Consider the following 15,246-nt stretch of genomic DNA (forward strand, 5'->3'; position numbering starts at 1 on the left):
AATGGTAGTTCCAGACAAAAAAAAAATTTGCCCCAGTGACAATTGGAATTTCACAATTTTTTGCTGTAATTGGACCAAGAATTATCAATAAATCTTCATTACAGACACCTTACATCTGATCATTGCACCTTACATCCGGTCATAGGTCACCAGAGGTCATAGTGGGCAGAGGGGGTCCGTCCTTAACTATGTGTCATCTGCAAGTCAGGTGTCCTTAAGTAGGGGACCGCCTGTACTTAAATACCCACAAACTCCAATGAACTGAAGCAACATTGCAAGTAAGGCAGAAAAATTCCACCAGAACAATGAAAGAAACGGATGAAGCCATACAGAATATTATAACATATTGATGTACGAGGTGTACTTTTGCACAAGTCATTTTGAATTTAATCTAGTTTTGTTTAATAAGTAATGACGGGTGGAATTATGTACTGCTATGTAAAACCATAGAATTCAAAGAGAATGTCGTTTCTTTTTCTCATGATTGTATTCTCTGTAATGTTGTAATAAGTTATTCAAGTACCTGTTGGCTTCTACAATATCTCTAAAATAATCATCAATGTAGTAGAATAGAAGAATGTTTTATACTTGTCATACAGTAGAAAGCATATTGTTTGTACAGCACAATACCTTGACCTGCAGAGTGTTCCCACTAATTGTAACTTCCACTTGTACTTTACCCTCACTACCGTAAAATGAAAGAGAAAAATCGTTCAGATTCTCCGCACTCTCAAATCCAGAGCCAGAAATATCAATTATCCATAAGCCACCGAGCTGAGCGATAGGTATGGGGCTTGTTGATAATCTCTTGCCTTAAATATGAGAAAACAGAAAAATAGAAGAAAAAGAACAGAAAATGAGGAAGAAAGTCATGGAATATTTATTTGACATATTACAGGTTAAGACGTCTTGCACTAATAGTAACCATGGCAACAGTTCTTAAAAACTGTCCTAGACAAACCCATTCTTTGTGAGATACACAGTTGTAACTTCAGATATCGAAGAAAGAATATTTTTTTCGTAAATGCAAAATTGTTCACATTAATTGAAAGAGGGAAATAATTTTGGATAGAATTAAAACCAAATGCTCGATTTATGGGGAACTATATGGCTTGCACCTTAAGAAGTTATCTTAGGCACATGTATCATAGTTTGGTCTCTCTGAGGTGCATTTTAGAGAATTTTGGCGGCTAGTTTTTGCACCTTATGTATGATCCTGTCTTTTTACATGTGATACATGTGCAGTTTTTCCTATCCTGGCAGGTGCAAATTTTGGCTTCTTTTTGAGACTTTTTGTTGCAAATGTTTCAAATCCACATCGACACAAGCCACGTGAGGGGGTATATACAGGAGTGGACACAAGCCACGTGAGGGGGTATATACAGGAGAGGATACAAGCCACGTGAGGGGGTATATACAGGAGTGGACACAAGCCATGTGAGGGGGGTATATACAGGAGTGGACACAAGTCATGTGAGGGGGTTATATACAGGAGATGATACAAGCCATGTGAGGAGGTTATATACAGGAGAGGATACAAGCCACGTGAGGGGGTTATATACAGGAGAGGATACAAGCCATGTGAGGGGTTATATACAGGAGAGGATACAAGCCATGTGAGGGGGTTATATACAGGAGTGGACACAAGCCAAGTGAGGGGGTTATGTACAGGAGTGGACACAAGCCACGTGAGGGGCTTATGTACAGGAGTGGACACTACTGTTAATTTGGGATTTAACATGTTGCATTTTTAATGGATTTTTAAACCTATTACAACAGCTGAGGAGAGTTGTACTCTCAATGCGAGCCGAAACGTCGCTGTTACTGCACATGGAATAAAAGAGACATTTTTTCACCATAATTGAAGTCTGGAGTGCTGCTTAACTTCAGATTTTTGTATAAAGATTGATAGATATACAGATAGATAGATATAGACATAGAGAAATAGATACAGAAATACAAAGATATAGAGATAGATAAACAGATATATGATAGATAGATATAAAATATTTTTTGATAACACATTCTATTTTGTTATAGCTGAGAGCAGTTATTTACTATCCCGGGCAATGTCAGGGAGATACAGCTAGTTATTAATATAATAGATAAAATCTGTACCTGTCGTATACAATTTGCAGACTGTTTGACATAAACCAAGGTGACTATCCAACCAATTCCAAAATGGAAAAATCCATTCAGTGAGAGAGTCTTGTGCTTCTCTTATTGTGACCATCTTCAGATACATTCCTGCTCCATACCCTTCTCTGTCATGTCCAAGCACCACTTTCCTCAACTCACCCAGAGACACGGCTTCTACTTCAAAGCTGTCAACCTGGGAGGTAGGAAAGTCAACAATTTACATATAATATTACAACCCTACATATGCAATTCACATATAAAATTATAACCCTACATGTACAATGTACATATACTATTACAACCCTACATGTACAATGTACATATACTATTACACCCCTACATGTACAATGTACATATACTATTACACCCCTACATGTACAATGTACATATACTATTACACCCCTACATGTACAATGTACATATACTATTACACCCCTACATGTACAATGTACATATACTATTACAACCCTACATGTACAATGTACATATACTATTACACCCCTACATGTACAATGTACATATACTATTACAACCCAATATAAGTCAATGTGCATGGTCCTGGATTGATGTAGCCGAAAGGATGTAGGAGGAAGTCTGCTAAGAGGAGTGCAATTGTGAAACATGTCATGATCCGCAAAGGGGTATTCTCATTTCTGCAAATTAATGTTTATGTTTTTATGATAAAAAGTTATACAATTTTTCAATATATTTCCTGTATCAATTTCTCACAGTTTTATAGTCATCTGCTTGCTTTCATTCTATAGAAAGATGTTTACTACCAGTTTATAGAGATCTGACCATGGTCACACAGGTGCACAAAGAGCAATCGGAGCCGTGCCCCTGTGTGACATCACATGACCATAGTCAGATTTCTAACCATAGAAGCTTTATATACAACTACAGTAAGCGGAGCTCTGGTAGCCATGAGGAATTGATACAGAAAGTATATTGGAATGGCTTTATACTTCGAACAATAACATTCACTTGCTGAAATGGGAACACCACTGTAAGTGTATAAGTGTAGTGCTCACATGTGGTCCAGGTTTTTTTTTTAGACAAGACCCTTTCTTATTCTTGGAGATGTGCCACTGTGTGCTGAATTAAAAAACACATGGTGCCGCCCTCTTGGCTATTTGTAGCTTATTCTTATATTGATGTCTCGGGTCTTTATCTTTTTAACTGGTTTAGGGATTTAAATAAAAACTAAATAAGTATCTGAATAGAAGCAGTGCAGAAAGCACATGAAAATTTATTTTTGACAACTTATTTTTAAATGGAGAGGTCTATGATAAAAAGAACATTTATTCTCTATTCACAGATGGGACCTTTACCAATTACAATAATGGGGTTCTTCTGTTCCCAGTTTACATGTAGCAGTGGTCACCACTATTCAATATCTGAGGATATTATTCGGCAAGTTCACTTGGCAATTCACAAAACTCCCAATGGTTGTGCACAGATTGACAACACACATGGGTGACCACTTCTATATTAAAATGAGAGACTTAGGACTAATGTTCCTGAACCCCCAGCAGTCATATATTTATACCCTAACCTGTAGATATGTAATAGATTTAATAATAAATTAGTCGTTATAGTAAAATATAATGGGCCAGATGTATCACTTGTTTTTTTTTTGTTGTTTTAGCGACTTTTGTTGCAGTAATTTTTGGCCAGTTCTGCCATTAAACACCAAACTAGCCATGCATCAAAACAACCATTTTAAATATATAATAGTAGATGGAGATTGTATCGGGTTAAAGAGGGCGTGGTGAGCCAGCTCATGAGCAGGGTTAAGTGAGCCATGGGCTCACTGGCTGGAGCCGGCTCCCTTCGTCCATGAACAAGAGCTGATGACACAACGACACAACACTATCACACACCCGGGCTCTGCTGTGACTGATATCTTCATGCTGGGGTGTGGGAGAGAAGCAGAGGAGGCTTACGTGTAAGTGCTCGAATCAAAGATTACACCTATATTGCTCCAAAAATTAAGTTGCAAAATCATGCTGAGACTTACAAGTGATTATTAAGAGGAATGAACTCAACTCAGCACAGATGGTTGTAGCTTGCAATATTTCAGGTGCAACAATCCCAAACAGGAACTAGTGCGCCACAACTGTGACGCATCTGGCCCTATGTGTTGTTCACCATCTAAAATCAGTGGCATGGTAATGCAGTATTAGAACAAATTCAGAACTATTTTTAATGCCATCAGGTATTAAATATAAAGTGACTCTCTTTTATGTACTATGAACCATTGTGAATTATTCCAGAAACTACTGTATTTATCGCCTGCTAAATTCCTTCTTCTACTTATGACTAATAATGAAAGTGATAAATATGCGCAATAAATGTTCAGCAGTAGCGTTAAATAATGCATTCAATTAATAGCTGTTAGAAAAAAAATCCTATTTTAAAAGTGCTTATGACATATTTTAATTTAAGTCTTAATTATAATATTCCCCAATTATTTGGATTAGCTGAACACAGTTGTCTTCTTTATAAACCTCCTTTCCAAATATCCTTTTAGTGTATTCTGAATTGATGATGTGGTTGCCCCTTTCGGGATCTTCATGTATAAGGTGCTGCTTCATTGATTCTTAATTGGCCTGGCGCCACCTAGCTGACAGTGGATAGTAGAAAGAAAAGGGCAGTTCCCAACTTGTACATTTATTGCCTATTCATGTTAAATGTTGATTACAAGCTCAAAAAAAGTCTATGTCAAGGCTCCAAGATCTACAGATCATTGATGACAGGAAAAGTTTTAATCACATAAAATTAATATAATAATATAATGAAATATAAACATATAAATCATAAAACCCCTCAGTAATTTATTGTATATCTACAAACAAAAACACCTTTGAGTCTTTACCTTGTTTCGTGTAAATTTGTCTCCAGGGTTGGATGATTTGTGCAATTTTCGTGCACCTGAGTCTCCTCTCTCTCCATAGAGAGTTATATATACATTAGCCAAGGTCTCTGCTCCCCAATGATCCCCGATGTGCACAGATACTATATACTGATTAACTGAAAGAAGATTAATAAAGGAGTCACTATAAAAGTAATCAACACATGTTATTCCCAAGACTAAACCAATTCCTATTACAGTCACCTTGAAGTATGAATTTCTCCTCACTGGCAGATACCATTGTCAGCCCAGGTTCCCAACAAAATGGGGCAGATTTACTTACCCGGTCCTGTCGCGATCCAGCGGCACGTTCTGTGCGGAGGATTTGGGTCTTCCGGTGATTCACTAAGGTAGTTACTCCGACGTCCACCAGGTGTCGCTGCTGCGCTGGAGTTCACTGGACTTTACCAAGCCGGACCGAGTGCAGGTAAGTGCGTGTCCAGCGACACTTTTTTTTTTTAATGCGGCGGTTTCTCTGAATCCTTCGGGTTTTTGTTTGGCCACGCCCCCTGATTTCCGTTGCATGCATGCCGGTGCCGATGCGCCACAATCCGATCGTGTGCACCAAAAACCCGGGGCAATTCAGGGAAAATCGCCGCAAAATGGAAATATTCGGGTAACCGGCCGTAAAAAACGCGATTCGGCCCTTAGTAAATGACCCCCAATGTATTAACATAAAAAAGGAGAAAAAAAATGAGACAAACTTGAAAGTAAAATAACAATTGTTTATCTGGTCATTATATATTTCTCTTTTTTCACAGCAAAAATTATTTTGTTTGTGTGATGCTTGCATTGATGTAGCTGTAAGGGTCACAGCACCTGGTCATCTAAACTATGGGCCACCCTCATCATGAGCATTGTTCTTTTTGTTGTAACTAGTCTTCCCCCAAAAAATCTTGGTGGCTTCTCTATCACTCCTATGTTCTTTTCACCACAAAAACTTTATCCAGCGATGTATGGCAGTACTGTCTAAAGTCACTGTGACGCCTCATACGGACAGCCACGTGCTCGCCCAGGCGGATCCCAGGCTCACTTCTGGCTGGAGAAGGGATGGAGAGCCCAGGTGCCCGGTTTGGTCACTTGGTGAGATACAGTGTGCTCACTGCACTGTGACGAAGTACCATAGACCTCTATGGGGCATGATACAGCTGCAAATTGTGTACGGTCATGATGACCTCTGATACGGATAAGGATAAGTTGCTCCTGTATAGCAGCTCACCTGATTCCTGCTGGAATTCCTCTCCACCCAATAATTGAGAAAAACAATGGTGACATGATAGAAAGGGGAAGATGAGCTCACTCAATAAGCAGGAGGGTTCAAAAATTGCACTTAGTACAATGAGACATAAAAGTTCATAATTATTTTGAAGCAGGAAGTATTACTTTGCCAGTTACAAAATTGGCTGCTAAGAGGGTCTGTGGTGGATCAGCAGGATAAGTTATTAGAATTTTAGTGTGGTGAAATGAACGAATGCTAGAAGTATTGTAATGGTGTTCCTGGCCAGATTAATAAAATACACGTATGACTATAGTCATAAGAAGTAAAGTAAAATATTGGATTTAACTGTTTCTATGTGTAGAACTACCATAAATACTGTCAGGTCAGGGGTAAGAGTAGGCCAGGCCTGACACTAAACCCTCTTCCTCTCTGCTGTCTTTGCCTATTTATTGATTTCTTTGTATGACAGCCCCCAACTGGGCAACGATTGTTACACTGGATAATGTGAGGGATGTGAAAAAATGAGAGACAAAACTGTAAAAAAACGAAGAATAAGTCAGGGCAAAATTTCAAACCAGAGAATGGTCAAATTAGAAACCAGATAGTAGCACAGTACGAAATCAGAATAGAAAGTATAGTCAGAAAATTAAGAAAGAGTCAGACAACCAGAATTCATATGAGACAGAGAAACACACAGGTAGGTTAACCAATAACTGGCAGTGACCTCAAGTCTCAAGAAGGCTTTACACCTTGCTAACTGAGAAGCAAATTTGCAAAAACCACACAGTGCAACTTCCTCTTCGCACAGCGCTGCCAACAGAAAACATAAATATTCTTGCAACACCAAAAACTATTTTTGAGCAATATATCTTATAATTGAAAATTTAGAAAACATCTCCAATACATGAATAATGTCCAATACAAGATATTATCTCTGCTGATGATGGTGTTTCTGCTAAGATCAGAGCAGTATAAAAAATAATCTTTTTTTCTTTACTTCATAGTGAAGTCTGAACATGTAAACTATTTAATGATCACCTTTCCGTTAAGGAAAAATATTAAAGAGGGTGTAAGATCAGAGAACATTGTGCATGTATCTGGGACTCCCTGCTGTTTATGTTTCGTATTCAGAGAATAAGGCACAGAATCAAAAAGAACATGCTGACTCTATGCAGCCATCACTAGGCCTATACTGTATTTAACACTTTCTATATAACAGTGATATATATATATATATATATATATATATATATATATATATATATATATATTAGTATTTACCATATATACTCGAGTATAAGCCGAGGCCCCTAATTTTACCACTAAAAACTGGGAAAACCTATTGACTCGAGTATAAATGCATTGGTCACAGCCTCCGCAGTATATAGCCAGCCAGCCCCTGTCCCAGTGTATATAGCCTGCCAGCCCCTGTCCCAGTGTATATAGTCTGCCAGCCCCTGCCCCAGTGTATATAGCCTGCCAGCCCCTGCCCCAGTGTATATAGTCTGCCAGCCCCTGCCCCAGTTTATATCGCCTGCCAGCCCCTGCCCCAGTGTATATAGCCTGCCAGCCCCTGTCTCAGTGTGTATAGCCTGCCAGCCACTGCCCCAGTGTATATAGCCTGCCAGCCCCTGTCCCAGTGTGTATAGCCTGCCAGCCACTGTCCCAATGTTTATAGCCTGCCAGCCCCTGCCCCAGTGTATATAGTCTGCCAGCCCCTGCCCCAGCGTATATAGCCTGCCAGCCCCTGTCCCAGTGTGTATAGCCTGCCAGCCACTGTCCCAATGTATATATAGCCTGCCAGCCCCTGCCCCAGTGTATATAGTCTGCCAGCCCCTGCCACTGTGTATATAGCCGCAACCTCCCCCCGTCGTGCAGCACAACAATACCATTGCAGCAGCTGACGTCTGATCATGTGACGTCACACGGTCCTGCCGCCAGATCTTCCGGACGGATCGCACAGAAGATCTACGGGGTGGGGGGGGGGGGGGAGGGGTGCCAGAAAGGTGAGTTTTGATTGATTCCTTTTTTTTGACTCGAGTATATAAGGTATACTTTAACAATAATAAAGGTAATATTCACACTTATTCCAAGCTCAGTTATATTTACCAGGTATAAGTTGATCACTGAAGACCCGAAATTCTTTTATTGCTTCCTCTTTCCCAGCATCTACAAACAACCAGCAGTTACAGTCAAATGTCACCGCCTGATGGGTTTCTTTTTCTATCATGTGAATGCTTTCCAAGTGCCAGCCTGGTGCGGTGGGTAAGTGATCACCAACAACACGGATCTTATATATCTCACCAATATCTTTGATTGTTACCTGTTTAATTTGCATAAAATAAATTGAAATTAAACATTGAAATTTCAGTTTAAATTGTGAAATATAAAAAAAATCCCCCTTTGCAAGTGACAGATTGCCAGGGCCACCTGACACCGTGGGCCCCAAAGCAGCTGCTATGGCTCTTAACATATGAGTGATAGTCCAAGTACTATATGTACATTGTCACTTTTTGTTGATGTTTCGACCACAATGACCATTGTCAACAAGTAGTGGGTAGTAAAAGCACTATGGGGACAAGAGGATATGCTGCAAGTGTTGGGCACTCCAAGCACTGCACACAGAATCAGAATCCTTTTATGTAGATATTGCACTTGAATTATTACTAAAGGCTAAAAAATAGGATACATCATTAGTAAAAGTTCTGCACTTCTACAGAACAGACCGTTTACCAGCCCTAAGCTGAAAACAACTGCTTTTCCTATTCAAAGAGACATAAGACATTTATGAATTCAGCTGAAGATAGTCTGAATTGGAAAAAAAAAACTTTAATGATTCAATAAAAATCTAATACCTGCAGCTAACATATGGCTTCTAATCATAAAAAACAGGCCTTTTCAGCCAGACACATTCAAGACTTTATTAGACTATTACTGCTCATATTACTATGTACTGTAACTAGAGATGAGCGAACATACTCGTCCGAGCTTGATGCTCGATCGAGCATTAGGGTACTCGTAACTGCTCGTTGCTCGGACGAGTATTTCGCCCGCTCGAGAAAATGGCAGCTCCCGCCGTTTTGCTTTTTGGCGGCCAGAAACAGAGCCAATCACAAGCCAGGAGACTCTGCACTCCACCCAGCATGACGTGGTACCCTTACACGTAGATAGCAGTGGTTGGCTGGCCAGATCAGGTGACCCTGGGATAGACTAGCCGCTGCCCGCGCTGCTCGGATCATTCTCTGTCTGGATGCCGCTAGGGAGAGAGCTGCTGCTGCTCAGGGAAAGCGTTAGGGTGTTCTATTAGCTTACTGTTAGGCAGGAGTGATTCTTAAAGAACCCAACAGCCCTTCTTAGGGCTACAATAACGTTATAATTTTTTTTTTTTTTTATTTGCAGCTAGTACCATATTGTGAGGAATTAGCAGGGGGACTTGCTACCGTTGTGTTTAGCTCTTAGTGACACACATATCCACCTCAAACACCAAAGTGGGAAAATTTATTAGGGGTTTGAGTAGAATTAGGCACAGTCTGCCAGTTTCTTTTTATTTTACGTTTATTTTTTTCATAACTCAGCGTCATCTCATCTGGCATAGTAGTGTGCTGTAATACTTGGCTAGAAAATAGCCATAGGAGAATACAAACGTCTTAATTACGCCTGCAGTAGCGTTATATATATTTGATTTCTGGTTGATCTGCTGGTGGCTGTACTTGCTGCAGTGCATCTACTATCAAATTGGGAGCAATTTGGAGTCAGACTTGCGACCACTGTGTTTTAGTGACGCACATATCCATCGCAAAGACCGAAGTGGGAAAATTTATTAGGGCCCGGGGTTGTATTTCAATTAGGCACAGTCTGCCAGTTTCTTTTTATTTTACGTTTATTTTTTTCATAACTCAGCGTCATCTCATCTGGCATAGTAGTGTGCTGTTATACTTGGCTAGAAAATAGCCATAGGAGAATACAAACGTCTTAATTACGCCTACAGTAGCGTTATATATATTTGATTTCTGGTTGATCTGCTGGTGGCTGTACTTGCTGCAGTGCATCTACTATCAAATTGGGAGCAATTTGGAGTCAGACTTGCGACCACTGTGTTTTAGTGACGCACATATCCATCGCAAAGACCGAAGTGGGAAAATTTATTAGGGCCCGGGGTTGTATTTCAATTAGGCACAGTCTGCCAGTTTCTTTTTATTTTACGTTTATTTTTTTCATAACTCAGCGTCATCTCATCTGGCATAGTAGTGTGCTGTAATACTTGGCTAGAAAATAGCCATAGGAGAATACAAACGTCTTAATTACGCCTACAGTAGCGTTATATATATTTGATTTCTGGTTGATCTGCTGGTGGCTGTACTTGCTGCAGTGCATCTACTATCAAATTGGGAGCAATTTGGAGTCAGACTTGCGACCACTGTGTTTTAGTGACGCACATATCCATCGCAAAGACCGAAGTGGGAAAATTTATTAGGGCCCGGGGTTGTATTTCAACTAGGCACAGTCTGCCATTTCCTTTTTTATTTTACGTTTATTTTTTTCATAACTCAGCGTCATCTCATCTGGCATAGTAGTGTGCTGTAATACTTGGCTAGAAAATAGCCATAGCAATAGGATAGCATCGTTTGGTTTTAAAAACTAAAAAACACAAAAAAAAAAAAAAAAAAAAAAGTTAAAAAAAAAATACAAGTTATAACTCTCATTTTCAAATTTTTAACCCGAGGGCTAGGGGTAGAGGACGAGGGCGGGGACGTGGGCGTCCAACTACTGCAGGGGTCAGAGGCCGTGGTCCTGGGCGGGGTGAGACACCACCTGCTTATGAGGGAGCAGGGGAACGCCGCAGAGCTACACTCCCTAGGTTCATGTCTGAAGTTACTGGGACTCGTGGTAGAGCACTGTTGAGGCCAGAACAGTGCGAACAGGTGATGTCGTGGATTGCCGACAATGCTTCGAGCAATTTGTCCACCAGTCAGTCTTCCACGCAGTCCACCCATGTCACCGAAATCGGCACTCCTCCAGCTCCTGCACCTCAGCCTCCTCCCCCCCAGTCTGCCCCCTCCCAGCAAAATTTGCCATTTGAACCGGCATACTCTGAGGAACTGTTTTCTGGACCCTTCCCACAGTCACAAACCACTTGTCCGGTTGCTGATGAGCAATTTTCTGATGCCCAGGTTTTCCACCAGTCGCAGTCTGTGGGTGATGATGACCTTGTTGACGTAGTGGAAGAAGTGTGTAAAGAGGTGTCCGACGATGAGGAGACACGGTTGTCAGACAGTGGGGAAGTTGTTGTCAGGGCAGGAAGTCCGAGGGGGGAGCAGACTGAGGGATCGGAGGATGATGAGGTGACAGACCCAAGCTGGGTTGAGAGGCCGGGTGAACACAGTGCTTCTGAGACGGAGGAGAGTCCTCGACCAGAACAGGTTGGAAGAGGCAGTGGTGGGGCCAGACGGAGAGGCAGGGCCAGAGCTGGTGCATCAGCGCCAAATGTGTCAACTAGTGAAGCTCCCGTGGCGAGGGCTCCTGCGGCGAGGGCTAGATTTTCAGAAGTCTGGAGGTTCTTTAAGGAAACACCGGATGACCGACGGACTGTGGTGTGCCACATTTGCCAAACCAGGATCAGCAGGGGTTCCACCACTACTAGCTTAACTACCACCAGTATGCGCAGGCATATGAATGCTAAACACCCCACTCAGTGGCAACAAGCGCGTTCACCTCCGGCCGTGCACACCACTGCTCCTTCCCCTGTGTCAGCTGATAGTCAGCCCCCTGCCCAGGACCCTGCCACAAAAACCCCATCGTCACCTCCACGATCCTCCACAGCATCCACCAGCGTTCAGCTCTCCATACCCCAGACGCTGGAGCGGAAACGCAAATATAGTGCAACCCACCCGCACGCCCAAGCCCTTAATGTGCACATTTCCAGATTGCTAAGCCTGGAGATGCTGCCCTATAGGCTAGTAGAGACCGAGGCCTTTCGCAGCCTCATGGCGGCGGCCGCCCCTCGGTATTCGGTCCCCAGCCGCCACTACTTTTCCCGATGTGCCGTCCCAGCCCTGCACCAGCACGTGTCAGACAACATAATCCGTGCCCTGACCAACGCCGTTTCTGACAAGGTCCACCTGACCACGGACACGTGGACGAGTGCTGCCGGGCAGGGCCACTATATATCTCTGACGGCACATTGGGTTAACTTGGTGGAGGCTGGGACCGAGTGTGACCCTGCGGCTGGTCATATACTGCCGACGCCGAGGATTGCGGGGCCTACCTCGGTCCAGGTGTTTGAGGCCTACTATGCCTCCTCCTCCTCCCACCCCTCCTCCACCTCCTCCTCCGAACGACCATCCGTGGGCATGGCGCCATCAGTCGGTAGCTCTAGGCACAGCAGCAGTGCCGTCGCTAAGCGACAGCAGGCGGTGCTCAAACTGCTGAGCCTAGGCGATAAAAGGCACACCGCCCAAGAACTATTACAGGGCATCACGGCGCAGACTGATCTGTGGCTGGCACCGCTGAACCTGAAGCCAGGCATGGTTGTGTGTGACAACGGCCGTAACCTGGTGGCGGCTCTGCAACTCGGCAGACTGACACATGTGCCATGCCTGGCCCATGTGTTAAATCTGATAGTTCAGCGTTTCCTCAAGACATACCCCAATCTGTCTGATTTGCTCACGAAGGTGCGCCGCATCTGTGCGCATTTCAGGAAGTCCAGAACAGATGCTGCCACTCTCAGGGCAGCGCAGCGCCGCCTCCAACTGCCCGCTCACCGACTGTTGTGCGACGTGCCCACGAGGTGGAATTCAACACTGACCATGTTATCCAGAGTTTACCAGCAGCGCCGAGCCATTGTAGACTGCCAGATGTCAACTTCCACCAGAACTGGTAGTCAGGTCAGTCAGCTTCCTCAAGTCTACAATGAGGAGTGGACGTGGATGTCTGATATCTGTCAGGTGCTGAGTAACTTTGAGGAGTCAACACAGATGGTCAGTGGCGATGCCGCCATCATCAGCCTCACCATCCCGCTGCTTGGCCTGTTGAAAAACTCTCTGGTCAGCATGAAGTCGGAAGCTTTGCGCTCCTCACAAGAGACAGGGGAAGAAGATTCCCTTGTTGATAGCCAAAGCACCCTTAGGTCTGTTTCTCAGCGCATATCGGAGGAGGTGGAGGTGGAGGAGGATGAGGAGGAAGAGGAGGAGAATGTTGGCGAGACACAAGAGGGGACCATTGTTGAGTCCTACACTGTTGAGCGTGTATGGGCAGAAGAAGAGGAGTTGGAGGAGTTGGAGGAGGAGGAAATGGACAGTCAGGCCAGTGAGGGGAGTGAATTCTTACGCGTTGGTACTCTGGCGCATATGGCAGATTTCATGCTAGGCTGCCTATCCCGTGACCCTCGCGTTCAAAGAATTTATTCCAGCACCGATTACTGGGTGTTCACTCTCCTGGACCCACGGTACAAGCAAAATCTTTCCACTCTCATCCCTGGAGAGGAAAGGAGTGTGAGAATGCATGAATACCAGCAGGCCCTGGTGCACAAGCTGAAACAGTATTTCCCTTCTGACAGCGCTAGCGGCAGAGTGCGTAGTTCTGCGGGACAAGTAGCGAGGGAGAGTAGGCGAGCAGGCAGCTTGTCCAGCACTGGCAAGGGTACGCTTTACAAGGCTTTTGCCAGCTTTATGTCACCCCAGCAAGACACTGTCACCTGTCCCCAGTCTCGGCAGAGTAGGGCTGATCTTTACAGAAAGATGGTGAGGGAGTACGTAGCTGACCATACCATCGTCCTAAATGATCACACAGCTCCCTACAACTACTGGGTTTCAAAGCTGGACATGTGGCACGAACTGGCGCTCTACGCCTTGGAGGTTCTTGCCTGCCCTGCCGCTAGCGTCTTGTCAGAGCGGGTTTTCAGTGCAGCTGGTGGCATCATCACCGATAAGCGTACACGCCTGTCGACTGACAGCGCTGACAGGCTGACGCTTATCAAGATGAATAAAGCATGGATTTCTCCTAATTTCAAATCTCCAGCAGGTGAAGGAAGCTCAACCTGAATAATTTATCCACTCCTCCTCCTCATTTTCCTCCTTCTCCTCCTCTTTCTACAGTAAAGCAGAGGAAACTGGCTGTTTTTTGACAGGGCCCACTGGCTCTAGGTATAGTACTTTATGCATTTAATTTTTCTGGAGGGCCACCGACACGGTCCTCTGTTTTAAACAATTTTTGGGAGTGCCACATACAGGCACTCAATCTATTCCATTTTTCTGGAGGGCCACCTACCTGCTCCTCTGGTTTGAAAAATTTTTTGGACTGCCACATACAGGCACTCAATCTATTCCATTTTTCTGGAGGGCCACCTACCTGCTCCTCTGGTTTGAAAAATTTTTTGGACTGCCACATACAGGCACTATCCAAATTGAATTGTCTCCATAGCAGCCTCCACACGTTGTCTCCATTGCTACCTCCAAAAGTCGTCCATATAGCTGCCTCCATACATCGTCCCTTTATCAAACGAGGTTTGTCAGGCCGAAATTTGGGTTGTTTTCATGGATTCCACATCAAAGTTGTTAACTTTGTCGCCACCCTGCTGTGTTATCCACAAAATACACTGGCAAACTTTTACCATTTACGGATATTATTTCAGCGCTTCTTGCGCATCTGTTTACATTCCCCTCACCCGCCATATCCTAAACTTATAAGAACGCTACTACACTTGATCTTATACAAAAGGTTCTTAGAAGTGCTGTTTGGGGAGTAGCCTAGAGACAGGGGCTTGGATTGGCGAAAGCTCGCCTAGCAGCGGAGCGCCAGCTCCATGCGCATCATGCGCTTCTTGCGCATCTGTTTACATTCCCCTCACCCGCCATATCCTAAACTTATAAGAACGCTACTACACTTGATCTTATACAAAAGGTTCTTAGAAGTGCTGTTTGGGGAGTAGCCTAGAGACAGGGGCTTGGATTGGCGAAAGCTCGCCTAGCAGCGGAGC

At 43.6% G+C, this 15,246-nt stretch overlaps 1 protein-coding gene across 4 annotated transcripts in view; it reads right to left on the reverse strand.

The window, feature by feature from the left end:
• RP1 (RP1 axonemal microtubule associated) overlaps positions 1-15,246 on the reverse strand; it is a 312,070-nt gene that overhangs the window by 120,436 nt on the left and 176,388 nt on the right. For all 4 annotated transcript variants that reach the window (XM_072151901.1, XM_072151900.1, XM_072151899.1 and 1 more), the window contains exons 33-36: positions 8,382-8,595; positions 5,018-5,172; positions 2,119-2,332; positions 631-812 (exon numbers count right to left, since the gene is read on the reverse strand). In XM_072151901.1, coding sequence (XP_072008002.1) covers positions 631-812; positions 2,119-2,332; positions 5,018-5,172; positions 8,382-8,595 — 765 coding nt within the window. The remainder of the gene's footprint in view (positions 1-630; positions 813-2,118; positions 2,333-5,017; positions 5,173-8,381; positions 8,596-15,246) is intronic.

The sequence above is a fragment of the Engystomops pustulosus genome, chromosome 5, assembly GCF_040894005.1.
Source record: "Engystomops pustulosus chromosome 5, aEngPut4.maternal, whole genome shotgun sequence".
In the NCBI taxonomy this organism is placed as follows: domain Eukaryota; kingdom Metazoa; phylum Chordata; class Amphibia; order Anura; family Leptodactylidae; genus Engystomops; species Engystomops pustulosus.